This window comes from Neofelis nebulosa, chromosome 2 (genome assembly GCF_028018385.1).
Source record: "Neofelis nebulosa isolate mNeoNeb1 chromosome 2, mNeoNeb1.pri, whole genome shotgun sequence".
In the NCBI taxonomy this organism is placed as follows: domain Eukaryota; kingdom Metazoa; phylum Chordata; class Mammalia; order Carnivora; family Felidae; genus Neofelis; species Neofelis nebulosa.
In genome coordinates, this window is record NC_080783.1 from 214,753,457 (window position 1) to 214,774,801 (window position 21,345).

Genomic DNA, 21,345 nt, shown 5'->3' on the forward strand with positions numbered 1-21,345 from the left:
GCCAAGCAGCCCTCCCGTGGGGCTGGGGTGGGGGAGGCGCAGAGCCAAGCCCAGACCTCAGCTGGGTGAGTGGATGGCGTGACCCCAGGGCCGCCTTTGGGTGCTGGGGCAGGGGCCCACCGAGGCTCTCAGGGACTCCCATCTTCAGCTGCCTCTCAGGGGCCTCCTGGGACCCAGGGGAGGGAGGAGAGACTCAAGGCGGACCCCCTAAAAGGCCCCCTCCCTGGCTACCCCCAGGCCTTCGGGGCCCAGATGGATCTCAGCAGAGTCACACACGATGGACAGGAGGGAGGCCCAGCCTGGCCGAGGGCAGGGCCGGCTTCCAAACTGGACTCACGGACAAGGCAGGCCCCAGGGCCCCGAGAGACGAATCGGGAGGGCCTTGCGCCCGGCCCAGGGACGGGGGGGCCCCTCCAAAGAGCCTCAGGGGGACAAGGACCTGTGACCCATCGGGACGCTGCACCAGGCCAGCTCACTGCCCTGAGTCCCGGGCACCGCCCCACAGGAGGGCAGAGAGGAGTGGCCACATCACCCGTGATGAGACCGTGTCCCCGCCCCCAAGTGGGCGGTGAGGCAGCTGCAGGGGCACGCACCCCAGGGGCGCCGAGTGGGCCTGGGCCCCACTGCACTCCCTGTGGCTTGTTGGACTCGGTAGGAAATGCAGTAAAACGTGTTTTCCTTCTTGGATTTAATTGGCTGTGGTGCTGTGATGCTCCTACACCCAAACTGGGGCAAATTCAAGAGTTTTGTAACCTCTTGGAAAGAGCCAGAACCAGCTGCACAGGCTCACGCTGAGCTCAGTGGCCTGCCCACCTCCCACAGACCTGGCCCGGCTTGGGTGCTACCAGCCGCTGAGTCATACATGGGAGTCGGGCCTCGGCACTCATGAGCGGCCGTGCTCCCTCCCGCCTGGACCCATGGCGACAGGCCAGCCCCCCTCCCTAGGCCACGTGGCCAGCCTGCCCTGTCAACTTGGGCGATGGCAGCTCGCGCACCAGCCTTCGTGAGGCGGCCCCGGCCCCACAGGCTGGCTTGGCCCGTGGCCAGGGCACAGCAGGTGGCAGGCGAAGAGGCGTCCGGGGAGCAAGGTGGACAGTCGGGCCCTTCAGACGGGCCGGAACCCTGGGGACCTTGTGGGACCGGGCCTGTGCCACCCTCGCAGGGTGGAGCCGCCCCACCCTCTCCGGCAGGCCAGACAGGAAGCAGCTCCCAGGAGGCCCACAGCCAGCACGGGAGGCAGATGGTGATGAGCAGCCTGACCCAGCTGCTCCTGAGAGCCCTGTACCCTGTGCCCCTCAGAGGGTGACATATGGCTTCAGAAAGACCAAAGCTTTTTCCCCACCAAAGGATCCCCTCGGCCGTGGCCAGAGCCCTCCTCAGACCTGGGTGCTGCACCCTGGACCTAGAAGGCATCCGGGAAACTGCTAGTGCCTGGAAACGATTCTCCCAGGACTGCCGGGCTGGGGGTGCAGAGGGCTGGGCACCGGAGTTTCCAGGGTGTATTTAAAAATGTGGCCCTGTCACCATAAAGCAGATCCTTCCAAGACTTGTCAGGAACAAGGAAAGGCTTCAGGCATTCTCCTTACGAAATAGTAAAATCTTATCTCTTCTAGAAGAGCATGAACTTGAATGTGCTCAGTAACTACTAAGGCTTGTTCGTCATTCAGGGGAAAGGCCCCTACCATGCTGGGCTGGGGAGTGGGGGATGGAAGCTGGGGGGGCATAAGGGGGCCGCAGAGAGCACCCCCCAGGTAGGCCCTGCATGTCAACCTATGCCGGCTCTCCCAGGAGGGGGCGGCTGTCCCAGGTCGGCACCACACCCTGAAGGGGTCTCACTGTGGCTGCTCCCCCCACCCGCCCCAGTGGGAGTGGCTGATCCCAGGGTGCGAAACACCTGTGCAGGGCAAAGCAGCAGGGGCAAGACTGGGGTCTACCCCCCGGTGGGCATTTCCCCTAAGGCTGGAGCCACACCTGCAGGGTCTCACATGCACTTTCACACCTGCTGCCTGGACCCTCTTTTCTGGGTGGCTGGGCAGAAACCATCTTAAACAAACAGGCGAAGAAGCACTAAGAATTAAGTAAACTCCTGAGGTTCAGATCGTCAGTAAATGTCTCCTGCCTGCCCTTCCTCCTCTTTGGGTTCCAGGGCAGGGGTAGGGGCAGGGCTGGGGCAGGGCCAGGGCCAGGGCCAGGGCCAGGCAGTCACCAGAGGAGAGGGAGGTTCCAGACCCAGACCCAAGAACCAACCTCAGTGCTCCTGGCCAGGCAAAGGGCAAGGGTGGGAGGAGAGCCTTCTAAGGAACCCTCCACTCCCATTTGGTGTGAGCTCCCAAAGACACAGGATTCACTTGCAGTGAGACAAGCAAGTCACGGGACAGGGTGAAAGGAACTTCCCATCTTTATTAAAATAGAGGCGGGGTTGGGGGGGCTGTAAGTGCACCCGCAAAACCAGACAGTAGAGGGGAGATCGTGTGCTCTCTGCTCCTCTCTATACTGACCGGAGTTTTAAAACATCTGAGATGTGCTTCCGCAATATCAAAAAAAAAAAAAAAAAAAAAGAACACTTAAAACTCAGCAGCCCCTTCCCTCCCCCAGGAAGCTCCCCTTCCCAGACCGGGGAGCAGGGTGGGGGTGGGGGGGCACGTCAGGGACATGGAGTGCAGGAGGCTGGGCGGGCAGGTCGGGGAGCAGCCTCCCCAGCCTCTGCTCTGGGCTCTGCTCGGGGGACAGTACTGACACCAGGCCCCGCAGAGCCAGGGAGTCACAGGGGGCGGCGGGGGGGGACCCCGGGGCCAGGAGGGCCGTCCCGCAGCCTCCCAGCACTGGGGCCTGTTCTTTCCTAAATGACGCTTTACAAAACTACATTGTAATTGAGTTTAATAATCTTCCCCCTTCCAGAAAGGCCTGACGGGCGCTGCCTGCTGCTCACTTCTGCCCCATTCCAAATATTTTTACCTTATTTGGATGAAATGCATTATTTTTCTAATGAAAGGCTTTTTTTTTTCAAAGGGCTGTTTTCCCTCCGTCCAGCAGCTGCCTTTATTAGGCAGCACTCACGCCGTTTTGGGGAGGGGTTTTTTCCTCCCTGAAATCTCGCCAGACTCTCTGTCCTCAAAAGCCGACACTGGAGCTCAGGACCCGCAGGGCAAAAGGCCTCCAGGCCCAGGTCTCCTTCCCCATCTCCTGCCTGTGGGCCCCAGGGACCCGCCACGGACACCCCTCTGCCTCTGGCTGGGGATGGTGAAGCCTCAGGTAGTCCTGTCTGGATGGGGAGGTGGGGTGGCACTGCCCGGACTCCCCTCCAGAGCACCCACCCTGATGGCTCCGGCCAGTGCCACCCCAGGCCACCTGCCCTCTGCTCTCCCCGTCCGGTGCCATTGCAGGAGGGACCAAGTTAGAGACGATGCCAAATGGTCACCAAGCTGAATGGGGAGAACCCCGAAGCACCCACTGAGGCCCTGGGGTTCCCATCCACTGTCAGAGGGCACGGAGCCCGGTCTCCGGCCACATCCCACGGATCCCACATCTGAGCCAAAGGCTCAGACCAGGCCCCCAACCCTCTGCTCATCTGTCTCCGGCCCATCGGCCTGGCTCCCTGACACCGGGAGCCCTGGCCCAGGGCGGGCTCGTTGCCCCCCAGCACGGAGTCCCTGAGGGTTCCGCTTGGCCCTAGGGAGCATGTAGTGGGAAAAGGGACCGCAGGGACGTCCTGGGAGGTTATGAACATCAAAGGTGACGCCCGAGTGGGCCGGAGGCCTGGGCGCTCAGGAAGTCGAGTCACTGTCACCTGACACCCGCACGGCGCCCTGGGCCACAGGGCCAGGTCTGCGGCAGCGGGAAGGGGATTGGGCTCCCGGCCCCAAGGAGAGGCCTAGGCAGGAGAAGAACTGTTTCCTGAGACAAAACAGCACCTCGTTCCCTGGGGCGCCGGGCAGTGGCGCATGGTGGCCCCCGGGGAGCGAGGCGCTCGCCCACAGGGCACACGCCGGGCTGCAGGGCTCCGCCTCCGCGGCCACTGTCCCTGCACTTGGTTCCCGCCTTGGATCTACTCAAGGCCCCCGGATGTGGCGGTGCCCTCTGTCCGCACGCAGCACCGGGGGCTTGGGGGAGCAGAGGCTCCTCGGAAGGAGCGCCGCGTGTTTTTCTGGGTGCAGCTGAACGCCGTGTGAAGGTTAAAGGGAGACGGGGAGGGAGAGCGGGAGACGGGGGAGGAAGACGGAGCGAGACACACGCTCTCCTGGGAGCACATTCATCCATTTAAGGAAGGAGAGCTCATCACGCTCAACACCAGGTCTATATACAGTAACATGAGGTCCCTTCCCACATCAGGATGTCGCCCTTCCACACTCCGAGCCGAGGACCAAACCCTCCAGCCGTCGTCGGTGAGCGGCTAATGAAACCTGCCTCAGGAAAGGGCCTGTCACCCATCGGGCCCACGGGAAGGGCTGCCCAGGCAACCCACCCGGCCCCCCTCCGGGCTCAGGGGCACAGCCCTGGGTGAGACCCACTCCCGGGCAGCGGATGCCGCGAGCAGACAGGGAGCCACAGGCAGGAATTAAATAGTGACAACTCGTATTTATTACAATTATATACAGTAGTATCTTATATTCTGAAACCTATACCTGATCACACAAATGAACATGTGTTTCGGGGGCGGGGGGCAGACAGGGGGGCCCTGACGCCTGGCTCCTACGTGGGAGTGAGAACCACGTCTCGCCATGGGGTTAGTTAGCTGAGTCACGATGCAGCGAGCGAGCGAGGACGGGAGAAGTGCAGAATGATTTCATTTGTCTGGAAGGACGACGGGCGCGGTGGGGCTTGGACGGCGCGTGGGGGCGCAGCCTCTGGACAAGAGCTGGCTGTGGGGCCCCGGGAGGCCCTTGCCGAGAGAGAGAAGAGCACAGGGCCGTGGCTTCTGGACACACGACGAGACGGCCCCCGGCCCCTTGTGAGGCTAGTGAAGGAGCCGCGGCAGGACGGGAGGGCGGCAGGTCAGCAGATACCACACCAACGCGGCTCTTCCTCCGCGGAGGACCGGGAGCCAGGTAATTAAACTACCTCTTGTCATGCACGGTGTTAGGTTAGCTAAGATGCTCAGCAGACACGCCCTGGACACGACCTCCGTCTGGGAGACAGGGCTGAGGTGGGCCGGGCCCGGAAAATTTGCGCCCTCAGCCGGACGTGAGAACAAGGTCGAGGCCCAGCTGGCTGGGGCCGAGCGGAGGAAGCGGCAGGCTGGGGCTGGCGTTCAGGACAGAGAGACTCGTCCCCGCGCACAGAGCTCGGGCCCCACGGAGGGGGGCCGACAGCTCGGCCCCGCCTGCACGAGGCGGCCCTCCCGGAGCTGGAGGAGGAGGAGGAACCCGGGCCAGGCGGCCCAGCGGAGGCCGGCTGCCCTCGGGGCCTAGTCCCGCTCGTTCTCATTGCTGGCACCCTCGGGCCGTCGCAGCTTTTCCACCTGCTCGTTGATCTGGCCGTCCCCACCCCGGCGGTCCTCCCTCTGCACCCCCAGGCAGTCTTCCTCGTCCACGTGGCTCACGTCCTCATCCTCCTCCTCCTCGTCCTCCCTCTTCTCCTCCTCGCCCTGCACCTCCATTCTCACCTGGCCCTTGACGTCCACCACCCCCTGGCCCTCCTCCTGGGGGCCCAGCAGGTGGTAGGTGGCCGTGGAGCCCTCGGGGCTGTGGCCCTCCTTCACGGGCGAGGATGACGTGGACTCGTTGCTCACGGGCGAGATGTCACTGCTGCTGTGATGGGTGGCAGCAGCGGGGCTGGAGGGGGACGGGGACTTGACCGGGATCTGCCAGGACGGGATCTTCGGGGCCGAGGGGGACGGTGGGAATTGCCTCCTGACAGAGGGAGAGAAGAAGCAGGGTCGGTGCCAGTACCCTGGGGCCCTCGCTCGGCAGAGCCGCACACGTCCCCCGGCCAACGCACTCCCCCAGGGCCGCTGAGCAGGGGGCTGGACGCACTGGGCCGCCCACCTCCCACCCTGCCGCCCAGAAAAAAGGCCTCTTGGCTGGTTGGAGGTTGGAGCAGTAGAAGTGGAAGCCAGAAGTGCCCTCAGAGCACCCTGCCTCACTCAGGGTGCCTCCCGGGCCCTCCCTGCCTGGACCAGGCCTGCCTTTCTTGGCAGGTACTGGATAGCTGGCCCCAGGGGCTGCCACAACTGAAGCCCGCTCCCTCCCAGTCCTTAGTCCCTAGGAGAGGGGGCTGGGGGTGGAGGGGCCAGCAGGGAACTGAGGCTGAGCCAGGGAATTGGGGACCCAAGCCACGTGGCCTCGACTCCGTCTACCTTATCTCCGGCCTGGGCAGAAGTGGGAAGGCCTGGCCACTGGCTATGGGCTCAGAGACCTCACAACCAGAAGGGTAACGCCGGTGCCCTGGGCCAGCCCGGACCTAAGCCGATTGCACGAGGGACCCGGGAGGTCAGGTCCGCTTGGCAATGGCTCGAGGGCGGGCAGGCCCATCTCTGCCTGAGCCGAGAGGACAAAGGCTTAGGACAATGGCCTGCTCCCTCCTGGGCTGCCCACGGTCCACCAGCGCTGGTCGCAGGACAGCTCCCCCCGCTGCCCCGACCCCACAGCATGGCGTGCGTACAACAAAGGCAGCGTGGATGCTAACAGAAAATGCAGTTTGTGGTTTCCTTGCCTCCAAAGTTTCCAAACTCCCTGCTCTCTGTCCCCCTGACCTCAAAGGCTCTTGTCTCCTAGGTTCAGAAACACAAAAGATTTCTCCTAATGACAACCCTCTAGTCGCCAAGCTCGGTCACACCTCTCTTAGGGCCATGTTCTTTTCTCCCAAGAGGGCCTACAAGAAGGTGGCTTAGAGAAATGGGTCCCCTGGTTGGGGCCACAAGACCCCTGCAGCCCCCAATCCTTGACCCCAAGTGGGTGTACCTTTGGACCACCTCACAGAGCCCCTCCTAAACCCCAGAGAAGTGAGAAGCCAGGCAAGGCCGACCCAAAGTGCCCTGCAGGCCAGGTGGCCAACCATCCCAGTATCCACCTCGGGACTGAGTGGCTCCTGGGGCACAGGGCTTGCGGATTTAAAGCCAGCACAGGTTGGTCACCCCTCCGCTCAGGGCTGCACTGGTGACACGGCCTCCACCGTCGGGGCTCATGGCAGGTGCTGTCACTGCAGGACAGGAGGAGACCAAAGAAGCTAGGGGCGGGATGGCAGGGACTGCTTCTGTCCCCTGCCCTGAATCGGAGAATCCTTCCAGCTGAGGACTCCCTGGCCTTCTGCGAGGAACTTCTCTGGGACCACACTGTCCACTGAGAGGTCCTGTCAGGGCTCAGGAGGGAGGAGGAGGCGATGGCCCCGCCTGGAGGCCCTGTTTCAGGATGGGGATGTTCTCTTCAGCTCCAGGTCCCGTGTTTTGGCTGCAGCTGTCCCTGACCGGGTCTTGACAAGGCACCCCAGGCTGTCCCCCTTGGAGGGGGGGGGGGGGGGGGGGGAGGGGCGCCTCTGGGGGAGGGAAAACAGAAGCTCCCAAGGTTCCCAAACTCAACCCCTGAGTCTCCCGGCTCAATGAGGGGCTGGACAGACAGGGGCCCCTCAGGGGGACTCGTCTCATCCCTTCCCGTGACAGCTGGACAGGCCCCAGGGGCTCCCACTTGGCGGCCCCAGGCTGGGGCAGAACCACAGCCCAACCCCCTCTCTCCTCCTACCGATTTAAAAGCAGCCCTTTCAAGGAGTTAATTTCCGACTTGAGTTCATTGATATTCTGGGACTCCAAGATCCAGTTGGTAGATGTAGTGGCCTGAAAGTCAAAACACGGGAGAACAAGGATCAGAGCGGCACCCCCCCCTCCCGCCCCGTGGGGCTCCGCCAGCCAGGGTGGCGGGAGGGGCCGCAGCGTCAGCAGGATGCAGGGCGTGCTGTGTCCTGCGTGCCAGCTTGGAGACTGCTTGGGAAGGTTCTGCCACTGCCCATCCAGGGGTCTACCCTCCTGGGTCTTTCTGTTTAAATGACGGCACCCTAAAAACAAATACTGCCACCACTCTGTTCGGGTATCTGATGATATTAAGCAATTGTGACATGCATTTAGCCGTAGAGTAACGGTATTCTGGCTGTGCAAAATACCAGCAGCAAAAGAGCCCCTATCCTTCAAGAGATGCAAACAGGAAGTGTCTGCGATACATGATGACCCACTGTCTGGCAGGGGCCGCAAAGCAAGCTGGGGGCACGAGCAGAGCCCGGCTGAGACACGCGCCCAGCTGTGCGACAGAAGCACACTGTCCGGGCTGCAGCCCTGTTTCCGTCACGGGTTTGAAACGTCCCATTAAAACCAACTAACAGAACAGGTGACTCCCATCTCCACACCAACTACACCAGCAGAGCCACCCTCCCTGCAGAGATCACCACACACAGGACTGGACTCGGGGGTGAGACCGGCAGCCACCACAACCCCACAGTACGGGCCTACCTCGTTTTACTGCGCTTCGCAGACCTGCGTTCTTACAGAGGGAAGGTCCGTGGCGACCTTGCATCGAGCAAGTCTGTCGGCGCCGGGTGACCCGGAACCGTTTGCTTTGTGTCTGTGTGTCACGTTTCGGCAATTCTCACAGTTTCAAACTTTTTCATTATTACTGTATTCGTTGTGGGGATCTGTGATCAGCGAATAGGACTCTTGCTGAAAGTTCACATGACGATCAGCATTTTTTAGCAATAAGGTATTTTTAAATTTAAGGTAGGTACGTTTTTCTCGGCAAAATGCTACTACATCCTTAATAAAGTATAGCATAAACAGAACTTTCACGTGCACCGAGGAACCAAAAAAGTAACGTGACTCGCTTTCTTGCAATAATTGCTTCACTATGGTGGTCTGGAACCAGACCCGCAGTATCTCTGAGGCGTGCCTGTACTGGGGGGTCAGGGAGACCGCTGGGCACCCGCCCGGCCCGGCCCTCAGCTCCAATCTCAAGCAGGCCCGGAAGACGGGCTTCGCCTCGGAGCACCTTCCCGTGCTCCTGGGAGGCCTGCGTCTCCCTCCTCAGCGGGGTCGGGCCCCCAGGCCGCACCCCACTAAGTGCAAAGCTACCACAGCATGCAGGCCACACAGTCCGTCCACAGTCAGTGTTTGGGGATGACTCTGAAGGCTCAGCAGAGGGCAAGAAGCTGTTCTAGGACTTAACTCCGATTCTCTCCCCGAAGAGGGTCCACGGGAGAAAGGGACAAATACCATCTTTCCATGCATACCTTTCCCCTTTGATTTGACCATTTTCCAAAGAAACTTCAGACAACCACAGCTTTCTTGGGCAAATCTTGTTGAGACAGACAGAGAAGAGGAAAGTCCAAATGGTGGCCCCCCAGGTGGTAGCTGCCGGTGGCCAAGCGGCCTGTGAAGTGTTTATGGGCCAATTCCAGGCATGACGGGCCCAGGTGCGCGGGCCTGCATCCACCAGGCTGGACGCCACCTCCCGGTGGCTTCAAGTGCACTGGTTAGTCGTGCAAGGCCCCGGCTTCCCTGACACCTCTACCCGGGCTGGCAGCGGGGAGGGGCCCTGGACGGTCCCACCAGCCTTCTGCGGGCCTCTAGCCTGGGGTGGGGGCCGCTCTGGGCCTGCTCAGGCGAGCGCTCCTTCACAGGGAGAAGCCCCTCAGAGGGGCTGGAGGTCTTGGCGGGAGCGCACGCAACCACTGCAAACACCAGTCGCCCGCACACACATCCCCTCGGGGTCCTCGCTCCAGACCACCAGACGGCGCAGATCCAGGAGCCACTGTTCTGGCTTCTCTGAGACCTTGAAAGCCATAGCAGCCCATTAACAAGGGAGCAATTTCCACTCACCGGCCTACAAAGGACTCAAATTTCCAAACGCATATGGTGCCAGATGCCAGGATTTAGAAATAAAATCTGACATCTGGGGCTTTTTAGCCAGTCTCTTTAAAAAACAGTTGTAGAAAACTCCCAGCCTTCAGTTTTATGTAGGTTTTTTAATTACTTAACGCTCTTCTTTTTAATTTTTTACAGTGCTGCAGTAGGAGTTTGGAAGCCAGATACAAAAACTTACGTTACAGCTGAGAAAACACAGCTCTGAGTCTCTGGTTTATGGGGTAACCAAAGTCTTCCCTCTTTTGGGTTTCAACACAGCACCAGTGAGCCCCTCGTCAGGACAGGAGAGGATGAAGGCAGCTGGGGGGGGGGGGGGGTGAGGGGGTGGGGGTGGGGGGCGGGACCAGCAGGGAGGCAGGCACAAGAAACCCACAGAGGCAGCGCTCAACCACCGAGCACAATCCTGGGCCCCCTCCCCTCTTAAAATGCAACATGTGGTCTTAATCTTAATGCTTCAGGTCTGCAAACAGTTTTCCAATTTCCGGAATGGCTTCTGGCCATTGGCAGGCCACCGCTTCCAAAGATAATAGAGGAGAGTGGGGCGGGGGCCATAATACAGGCTTCCCGCTTGCTTTAAGGGCCGCTAGCCCATAGGGAGTGCGCACAGCAGCTAGAGGCAGCCGTGGGCGACCGCAGCATCTGTGGGGGAAGTGCAGGCAGCACCTCGTGCGTGGGGTACCAAGAAGGGGAAAGGGGATTCTCGGGGACCCCTCTTCACAGGAGGTACCCCCAGATTCCATCAGAAACAGAAAGATTCCGGTTTCACTTCGTTTTGCAAACGCAGAAGCTTTGAGTGCTGGCTCACATCTGGTGGTGCACCGGCTGGGGCTTCTCCTGGAAGAGCCACTCAGAGTAGGTTCCTCTACAGCACGGGCTGTGTGGAAGCGACCAGAAAGCAGCACAGGAACGGGGATGGACTGGGGAGGACAGTGGACATCCTGGAGCCACTGGACCACTGTCCCCTGGGCGCGGTCTAAATGCCTCGGGAATGACCCTGTCACGCACCTACAGGCCTGGGCCAGAAGCCTGCAATCCCGGGAGCTGACAGCAGCTGGGCACTGTTCTAAGCATGTGCAGACGGTGAAGGGGTGCCATTACAGGTCCATTTTACAGATGAGGAAAGTAAGTCAGGGAGGTTAAGTAACTTGCCTGTGCTCATGCAGCTGGCACGCGGCAGAAGCAGATTTCGACCCAAGAGGTCTCATCCCGGGACCTGATATTGCCAAGACTACTCCAGATTTGGGAAGTAAGGCATGGAAACAGCCCCGGGCAACCCCAGCTGGCGCTCTGTTAGGGGCTCCCTGACTCCCCGAGACCTGGGTGTTGAGAATCTGCCCGTGGATGCAGGGTTTCGCCCAGGGCCCTGGCACACTCCCCCACTTCCCTGCTCCCTGGACTCGCTCTTGAAATGCTGCGACCTGTGGCCTAACGTGGCCTAAAGTGCCAGCGGAGACCACCCTGTGTCTCTACCGGCCACCTCCAGAGCGTGGACGTGAGCTGCCACAGGAGGGGCCGCAGGCAGAAAGCTGCCTCTCCTCCGTCCTGCGAGGAGGGGACACGGAGCAGGAGAGACGGGACGGTGGCCGCCTCCTTTCTCTGCGAGGACTGTGTGGGCCCCTGCTTGTGTACCCGGCATGAGAAAAACAAAGTCAGACCCCGTGGAACATTGTAGATGAGCAGAGCACCGAGCAGAGCAGACCTGGACCCGAGCGGGTCAGGGACAAGTACCTTGGCTGCGGCCAGTTCGTGGGCGAGCTCCTGGACTTTCTGCTGCTGCTGAATCAGCAGCTCCTGGACGGAGGCTAAAGTCATCTGTAACTGAGTCACTGGGAGGAAAAAGCAGTCACATCTCTGTTAAATGATACACACAGATTCTTCCCTTCTCTGTCCACACACCTATGGCTGCCACATCTAATTTATCTGCAGTCATCCCCCACCCCACAATCCATATAATTTATCTGCACTCCGGGCAATCTACCTGCACTGTATCTAACCTCTAGGATTTCCACTCCATCTTTCTATTGTGCACTTGTCCGTGGTCAACAGTACATCCGTCCAAAACCTCTCCCCTCCAATTACATGTGCTTATGATTTGCTTGGCTCTTCCGACTTCGGTTGCGTCTGCGTCCCTCATCTCACGCCCCTCACCGTGCAGTTCTCGGATTCTCCGAAGCTGGGAGAAACGCATCTCAGACCCATATGATACCGGGCGCGGTTGAAGACCGCAAATCCCGCTTTCCTGACACTCCTTCCTGCCCTCCGTACCCAACCCAGAGGCTGCCGTAGCTCCCGGGGCCACGGTGGTACCAGACCGTGTCCCAGCCGTGGGCCCTGGGGTCAGCCTCCCAGGGCCAGATGCACCAGAGCGTTTCTGGGGTCTCTGCAAGTGCACCCCAGTGGGACAGACTCCTGCCTGGGACAGTGGCTCTCTCGCTTGCCTGAGTTTTTAGATTCAGAGCCTCCGTCTAGTAAACAAGTTTATAAAGAGGAAAAGCCGCCTCTGGTGCGACAGGTCCCAGCTAATCTGGGCCATCACTGGGGCACCGGGTAATGAACGCCAGCCCTGTGGAGTCGATGACAGAGGAGGTGGCTGGGGTCCCCGGAGCCGCAGTAATTACAGCCTCTCTTGACCCTGTGCTGGATTCTTAGAGGGAAGGGGGAAAAAAATCGCTGAAAACCCCCCTGAAAACCTCACAGAAGCAGAAATTAAAAATGAACTTTACAGCCCTTAGAAAGGCTGTCATTTTATTCCCCTTATTAATATTCTGAGGTTGGGAGCCTTTCCGTAAAAACATAATTAATTGAGGCCGCGCCGACAGTAAACAAGCAATTTCAAATTAAACCGAAATGACGGCGGCTTCATTTGCAAATGTGAACAGATTCTCAGAGCAGATAAATGAAGTCACCACATAAAGTGGAGGCGAGGGGGAGGGGCGGGGCGAGAAGGGGCTGCTCGGGAAGGCTTGGAGGGGCGACTTGATGGAGTCATTAATCTTTACCTGTCTGTGCCACGCTGCCACTCAGCTCCGAGAGACTTGCCCCCATCCTCTCCAGGTGCTTCCTGTCCTCTCGGCCACCCACGATGAGGGGGAGCAGGTATTTCTACAAGGAGCAGGGTGGGTGTGAGCAGTGGGTGCCAACTTGGGGTTATTCTCCAGCGGGCTCGCCAGTTCTGCCCACCAACTTTCTCTCTGTCACCTCTGGGTTTTGGAAACCCGACACCGACACAAACACCGTAAATGAGATGTTTGAAAGTTACGAGGCTGATTAAGATTCTTTCTGAATGAGGACAAGGACCCAGAAGTAGGGGCGAGGAAGGTCCATGTGGTCTCTTTTTGGTTCTTTCACTTAATTACCTCACGGATGCTACATATATTTCAGTAACAAAAACTAAAATTCTGCTTTAAAAGTTGTAAGATAAAGGGGCACCCGGGTGGCTCCATCAGGTAAGCCCTCGGTTTCGGCTCAGGTCACGATCTCACAGTTTGTGGGATCGAGCCCTGCATCCAGCTCCATGCTGACCAGGTGGAGACTGCTTGGGATTCTCTGTCTCCCTCTCTCTCTGCCCCTCCCCTGCTCGTGCACATGCTCTCTCTCAAATAAACTTAAAAAAAAAAAAAAAAAAAAAAAAAGTTGTAAGATAAAAATGTAGAAGGTGATAGAAGAAAGAGATCCCACTGATGGCCTCCAGGCAGTGGAAGGGAAGCTTTCTTCTCCGAACCTCTAAACACCTTGAACCTTGTGAATGAATTATCCATTCAGAGAAAAATGAGTCAAATAAACAAAAAATAATTTGAGAAACTAGATGAAAATCCACAACAGACTTCTGGGCCTTTGGTCCTTTTACTAGAGAATAATAGATGGTATTCCGAGGCCATCGAACGAGGTCCCACCTCAAGTTTGTTGTTGTCTTTTAAACTAAGCCTTGAATCCTCAGAACAAGTTTCCTTCAGGTGAGAGTCAAATGCAGTCAAATTCCCCCCAGACACAAGGGCAGCAGGAGAGGAAGGGGCGGAAGCTGAAGACACGGGCTCTGGGGAAAAGGAAGCGGATGCAGCAGGTCAACTGAGTGACAGGGTCCAAAATTCAGGAAGCCTAGGGGAGCACGGGGGTCTTGGAACATTCAGGAAGAAGGCAAGGTGGGGCACAGCTGGTAACTGGCTGCCTACTTTGAGGTGTGAAGGGGCGGAAGGCAGGCAGCAGGGTGGCCGCTGGGAGAGCTGGAGGAAAGAACGTGGCTCAGGACTTGGCACCTCTTGTCTTAGGAGCGTAAGCCCAGTCGTCACCATTAACGGGGTGGGACTAGAGGTAGCACAGCACAGGCTGGCAGGTGTGACCAAGGAACTTTGCTTCCTACTCCATTTGGTGCCCCGATGGAAAAAAAAGAGAGCAACTTCTCCATTAAGGCTATACTGGAGAAGGAGAAGGAGGTCTCTCACGAGGGGTTTGCGGGAGAACTCACTTCAAGAGCGACTTCTCAGCGAAGATCATTATTTAGCACACACATAGAAGCATTTTCTATTTTGCAAAGTGCTTTTCAACCGCTGTGTGAATTATTACCCACAACTGAGCCGAAACTCATCACATGTAGCCTTACGTTCTGGGCTGAAAGTTTCCCGAGTGTACAAGTCAAGAGATTCTTATACACGTAACTAACGAAAAATTCGATTTCTGAGATCAAAAAAGCCACGGGAAGGAGCGCATACACTACCCGAGCCCAAACTGTCACGTATCTATAAAGCAAGACGACAGCGCTTACCTCTTTTTTTTTTTTTTTTTTAAATTTAAAGAAACTAAAGAAATTCTCATCACCATTGTGACTTATCTTCCAACGTCTCTTTCTTTTTTAAGGCATAAAGATCAGGGCTTCGTGGAAAGAACTGAAGATACCTCTGCTTTGCTCCTCTAGCCGCAGGCCATCCGAGGGCGGCCATGTGACCATTAGGTACTGCTTAGGAGAGCTGGGAGTGGTTTCGAGAATTCTTAGTGTTTTATTCTTCTTGATGACCGTAGGCAGTCAGTGACTGGAACCAGGCTTTCAGCACACAGGGTCGGGGACGGGGGTGGGGGTGGGGGTGGGGGGGGCGCATCGGGTCAGAGGGCAGAGGGAGAAGTCCCAGGACCTAGAACATTTTGCTTCTGGATTTGACATGGAAATTTCCAATTCCAAGAATAGATGTTACCCTGAAAAAATTATACTCTGCTACAACTCTGTCACTAGATTTCGCACTAAGTCAAAAATTAAGAATCCCAGAGTAAAGTGTTTAAACATGTTTCACGTGCTAAAAGTTACAATATTGAGTCTGGGAATTCATTCAGACTTTCTTTTTTTTTTTTAATCTGCAAATGAGGGGTGGAACCGCAGGGGCTCAGGAGCGGAGGCCTTCTCCCCAGGACCAGTAGAGAGTCGTCTCTGGGGCCTACCCCCGGCTCTGTGTCCTCAAAAAGACGCGCTTCGCTTCAAATCAAAGTTAGTGTCTGCTGGTCAGTATCTGGTTCGTATTTGGTATCAAGGAAGTACGTGTTCATTTCACGCCTGCACTTCTGTTGGGAACAATGAAGTCTGGGATCCAGCGGGTTGACCATGAAGTTTGCAGGAAAAAAAATCCCAGATTTACATGGATGCCAAGATAATATGTAGGAAACAGAAAACACAGCCCATAAATAGGATTACAGTGAGATTCTCAAAGCTGGTTCCCAATACTAAAGTAGAAAAATAGCATACAGAATGCTTCCTGGGTGCCAGGCACACAGCACTTTCAAAGGAGCAGGGACTCCTTTGGGCTTCACAACAGCCTCGTGAGGAAGGTACCGCTGTCCCCGTCTTACAGGTGAGACCACTGAGCTACTACTAGGTGGCAGAACCAGGATGCCACACAGCAGCCGGGCCCCAGTGTCCATGCTCTCAAACACCGTGTTATTCTGTCTCTCAGAAATGCCCCGGCCACTCAGCATGTGCCGGGCACATGGCCTGTAGATGGATGGGCCCCACAGTCACCCTGTGCGGTGGGGACGCAGAGGAGCAGTGCTGAGTGCAGCAGACGAGGCGGGGTCTGGAGTTGCCACGCAGGCGGGGGCAGCACGGAGCCCGAACCAGACGCCCCGCACAGAGAGCGTGTTCCTCCGTATACTCCGCCTCCACACGCGGCCCCTCTCCTGCCATCGCGCTCCAGGGCTGGGTGCCTCGACACAGGTAAACCCTGGGACGGGGGAGCGTGGGGCTGAATGCCAGGGGAGCCACAGGGAAGGCGGACTTACCTTGTAGAGCTGGTGAAAGCCAAACGCAATGCCTGCCGTGATGACAGCCAAGGCGCCGTAGTCCCTCCATCGGGACCCCACAGGGCCTGAGGTGGGGAGAAAAGGGCATCAGGAGAAGCACACGCGTCCTTCCTGGGCAGGGGAGAGCACGTGTACTGTCTCAATCTCAGAGGATCGGCATCTGTGACACACAACTACACGGGACGGCGTGCGACGGTCAGGAACAGCGGCTTGGCGTCGCCTCCCCACTCTTTCCGGGCTCTCGGGACCACCTGCCTCAACCTCACACCTCCTGTGCAGAGGTGTGTAGCAGCGAGCAAGTCTCAGGTGGCCCTCAGGTGGCAGAGGCGATCTAGGGCACCGTCTCCGCTCTCAGGGAACAAAGGGTCCTGCGAGGCTGACACAAACACACTTAGGTGTGTGTCAATACACGTCCCCACGCCTGCCACCCACAGGGATGAGCTAAGAGCCACTTGAGAGGCAGAGGACGGGGGAGGGGAGACTGCACCATCTGTGTATTCAAGACTTCGTGAAGCATCCTCTGCGTGCCCGACCGTGTTGCAGGCACGGGGGCACAATGGCGACGAGACCCCCGTGTCCTGGTCTGCTCTCACACTCAACAAGTACAGGAGACAGCTTCCAAACAACTGAGCAAGGCAACTCCGGAGAGTGGTCAAGAAGGCCCAACAGGGCAGGCACCTGGCTGGCTCAGTCGGTGGAGCAGGAGACTCTTGATCTCGGGGTTGTCATTTTGATCCCCCACGTTGGGTGTAGAGATTACTTAAATAAATAAAATCTTAAAAAAAGGGGAGGGGGAGCCCCAACAGGGTGATGTGGGGGAGTCGGGGGAGAGAAGCAGGGGTCGGCAGGGCCTTGGAAGAGGCAGATGCTGAGGCCTGTGGGGTCCCAAGGACAGAGCTCCAGGCAAGGGACAAACAAGTACAAAGGTAGGGGTTGACTTGTGTTCAAAGAGAGAAGGTGGCCAGAAGCTGGGTCTATCCGAGGGGGATCCCCCCCCGGGTCTATCCAAGGGGGGAGGCCAGCAAGAGCAGAGAGGGGTCACCCAAGCGGGAGTGGTAGAGGGCAGAGGGGGGAGAAGAGGTGGATCACAGCACTGGGGTCACCGAAGGCTCTGAATCAGGAGTGACCCAGTCAGCTCTGTATTTTGGGAGATAACACGGGGTGTCCTCGAGGACGAGATACAAGTGGGAGGTAGAGAGGTGAGGAGGCAGGGAAGAGGCTACCAAAGGGGCCACAAAAGGTTAAGAGGGACGGGGCCAGGATGACAACATGCTGCTGCTGTGAAGGGACCAGAAATGGGCAGCCAGTCCTTGCGCAGGTGCAGGCCCCAGGCCCAGGGCTCTAGAATAGCCTCCAGGAGACCCCCCCCCCCCAATTCCTGAATCGAGGAGAGCGGGGTTCTCTACCTCACAATCTTTCCCATGCACTGTTTACAAAGTGCTTTCGTGTCCATAATCTTCCCTGACGCTCGGCCTCCTCTCAAGGGACCTGCCAGGGAAGGCAGGGCACTAATGCAGGACACTAATCCATCCGTGGCAGCAGACCACAGCGCCCGCAGCAGGCTGCCCAGAAGGCACCCACCGGGGCTGCTATGACAAGGAAGCCGGGGGGCGCACGCGCATTTAGGAGAGGAAAGGGTAGGAGGAGGAAGAGCAACCGCATTCCCGAACTTCTTGAAAAGAGCACGAGGTCAGGGGGCAAAGCCGAAGCACGGGCTGGGGCAGACACCAGGGGCGGGCGCCGGGGGTCTCTGCCTTCACCTGTCCCTGGGCGTGCAAGCTCTCCAGGTCCTCGTCACATCCTGGCATCTCGTGACCAGAGGGGAGTAGGCGAGGGAACTTCTCAAAGCTCAGTGGCAGGATGTGGGCACTCGGGGAGGAGGGGCTGCTGACACACAGGCCGCAGGGGGGTGGGGGGGGGGGGTCCAAGTGGCAAAGACCCTCAAGGGGGCAAGGGTGCCGCTCCCGCCTCCTCGAGCTGCTGAATGGGGTTTCAGGAGGTGGACGGGACAATGACGCAGGGGCCTGGAAGAGTCTCTCATCAGCCACCTCCCCTCACTACCTGTGTGGGCTACAGACTCCCAACCAGTTTCCCAAGGTGGCCCAGCCCTGGAGTCTCCTGCACTTACTCCCAAGATGCCCACCCCCCCTCAGCCCTCAACTCCCTTTTCTGTTTTACGGTTTTTGAGGAGCTACAAGACGCACACGGTCTAAAAAGCACACGGATCATCTTGTCATTCTACTGCCAACAGCCTCCCTCCAGCATCAGCAGCCACTGTGAACAGCTTCCTGTCTGTCCTGCCTGAGACTTTTTATGCACGTCTAAGGCAACACTGCTCCGTATTATTTGCCCGTTCCCCCTCGTCCTCATTCTGCTGTCTTTCCAGAGCTGCCTAATATTCCATTTAAGCAACTCCCCATTGATTTCCGGCCTCTTACTGTTTCACACAATGCTGCCCCCAAGGACTGTGACCGTATGTCATCTCACGTATACGTCCGAGTACAGCCGTGCACGTCAATCCCTAGGCGCCTAGGTCGGAAGTGCAGGCAATTTGCAATTTGGAAAGATACTGTCAAATAGTCCTCCACGGGGGCTGAACCAGTGGGCTCCCACCAGCCGTGTCCAAGAGTGCCTACTTCCTCACAGCAGCACCGCGGGCTCAACACACTCAGATTTCTGCCCGTACTAAGCAGAAAAGAGTCCCTCACTCCAGTTTTCATTTGCCTTTATCTTCCAGAGAGGACTGAACATCTCTTCCCTGTGTGTCCTTTCTGGGGTACTGTATGTGATCCTGCTCTCCTACTCGATTTCCTCATCAATTTATACAACTTCTTATACTGCTGAAGGGGGCTTTCAGGAGGCAAAGGTGACAGTGATGGAGGAGCCTGGAAAATTAGTCCTTTGTCTATGACAGAAGCTGCAAAAGTCCCTCCCAGTATATGTCTTTTGACTCTGCTTATGGTGCATCTTGGCGTGTCGCATGGGCTCTGGGGTGTGGGTTATGGCAAGCCAGGGCGTCCCCACTCCCTCCTGGGGCTGTGTAGTCACTCTCTGGGTCACAGAAACTGTCTCCAGAAAGGAGCTCTGCTGCTCTGCTGTAGTGAACGTGCCCACCCAACAAGCATCTATGCAGATAAGCAACTGCGGCTCATTAAATCAAAAGCTCTGAGACCCCCGACGTAGATGGATATTTCTACCCTGACCCAGAGGAGCCAGGAGGCTCTGAGTCCCAGGCAACCTTCTCATTGGTCGCATCCCGAGCCCACTCCGCTCTGAGTGCCTCGATGCAGTGTTCAACATCCAGTACGAGTCCATTTTTAGGAGGAAAAAGTGGAGACAGTAACCTTGTCACTCTTCAAGAGTCACTGTTCAGGAGGGCTTTCGTCCACACCTGGCACCTCCATCTGTGCTGCCCAAATTCTCAGAGAGAACAGCTTCAAAATGGGCATGTTTCTAGAATATTCTATTCACCACTGACTTCTCAAATACTCACTCAATCTCCTGCAAGAGAACAGCTGCAATGCGCTAGAAACTGGACCAGAACCAAAGCTTGCCCGGTTCCTTCTTTCCTGCAAACATCGTGCCTGGAGAAGCGCAGTCTCTCATTCTGGGTACTGGAGCTGGAAGGCTGAACAGATGCTGGCAGTTCAGGGGTCCACGAACCAGAACCCCTCCTCCAGCGGCCGCCACCTTTCCAGAGCTCTGACCTCCTCAAGCACCAAGCAACACCTGTGGCTCCCTGCCGGCCGCACCCTTCACCCCCACACCGCGACTCGTTCCTGACATGCTCGCGTTAAGAACATTTTATTGCCCCTTGGTTTTCATTATTAATGAAAAGGGACCAGAATGATCTTTCCTAAAGTTCAGAGAGTCTATAAAGACAAGAAGCTGAAATGCCATTTTACTCGTTTTGGAGATGTGTGATACAATTCTGTCTTGTGGCAAAATGAAAAAAGAGAGAAAGTAAGAGGAGGTAACTCTGACCTGCCACGTGGATTTCAAAGGTAACAGGGCAAAGCACTCGGTGTGATCCCAAACTGGCTCAAACCCCCAACCGTGACCACTCGGAGTCTCCCTGCTGCCCACCCTGGGGCCCATTTTTTCCAAGGCCAGTGCAGACCCCCACGAAGGAACAGAGCACCTGGGAGATACCCCTCTCTGGTCCCCACCCTCCCCGAATGTCCAGAATTTTAGAGTCAAGGGCAGAAAATGGGGCCAGTCAGTCTTCTGCTCTAGCTTGGAAATAAGGGAAGCAGAACAAATGAGCCTTTTAAAAGCTTCCAAGCCTCCAGTCTGGAAGCAGATGCCTGCCTGCGTACGAGGCAGGCGAGAAGCCGGAGACCAGAGATCCCGGTTCCACACCACCGACCCAGCGGCTCCCAAGGACGTTCTTCTCTTCTTGTCAAGCACAGACCACTTGACTGAAGGTGGCAGGGCTCTGTGCTGTTGGAAGAGTGGAGGAACAATGATATGTCTGCTTACTGTCACTCAGATTCAAATTGTCCACAGCACCTCCCCAACAGGTACGGCCAGCTAATGAGCTGAATGGCCGGGTGCTTTACCAACGACGCTGGCATCTCACGAAGAATAAAGAGGCAGTCAGCCGTGGAAGCGGTGTTCAGCCTGCACAACTGAGCACTGCTGGGCCCGCGCTGATGCCTTAGGCTGCCGCAAGGTCAGAGGCCAAATCACCGCAGGGAGAAGAGCGAAGGGCTCTTTGAAACTCAATGCCTTCTTTAACCTTCCAAGGACTTTGTCAACTAGCTTGAGCTCGGCCGGTCTGCCTGCCCAAAGCATAGGGTTTCAGATGAACCCACCGCGTGTGGTGGTCCTGTTGGGGGCAGGAGAGATGCATCCCTGTGGCTCCTGAACCATTCCGTGAACACAACTAAACGAACATTACTCCAGTCCTTTAGTCTAACCTCCATCGACCAAGAAATTCTCACCTAGTAGGTGAGAACAAACGGCAAATGACGCATGTGGGGCTGGGAATCCCATACAGCAACACAGCAATGTTGAACTCAAAGCCACCAAGTCACGAACCCGGACTCACTGATATCACGGCAATGCCACAATCCAGTAAGCGTCACAAGATCATGCTGCTGACGACACGGAGAGACTATCAAGGCCTCGGGGAGGCTGGCAGCCTGAGTGCAGGGCGAGGCGGTGCCAGCAACCAGGCAAGCCTAGCTGGGGTCCCCTCCACGCTCACCAAGGCTGGGGCTGTG

The 21,345-nt window shown here is 57.5% G+C and overlaps 1 protein-coding gene across 2 annotated transcripts in view; it reads right to left on the bottom strand.

The window, feature by feature from the left end:
• Positions 1-5,261: 5,261 nt before the first annotated feature.
• The window catches only part of PEX14 (peroxisomal biogenesis factor 14), a 145,688-nt gene continuing 129,604 nt past the window's right edge, over positions 5,262-21,345 (bottom strand). Inside the window, exons 5-9 of one of the 2 annotated variants that reach the window (XM_058719111.1) lie at positions 16,097-16,182; positions 12,838-12,940; positions 11,567-11,664; positions 7,674-7,765; positions 5,262-5,849 (exon numbers count right to left, since the gene is read on the bottom strand). In XM_058719111.1, coding sequence (XP_058575094.1) covers positions 5,405-5,849; positions 7,674-7,765; positions 11,567-11,664; positions 12,838-12,940; positions 16,097-16,182 — 824 coding nt within the window. In that variant the 3' untranslated portion in view covers positions 5,262-5,404. The remainder of the gene's footprint in view (positions 5,850-7,673; positions 7,766-11,566; positions 11,665-12,837; positions 12,941-16,096; positions 16,183-21,345) is intronic. The other variant, XM_058719112.1, reaches the window with a different exon arrangement.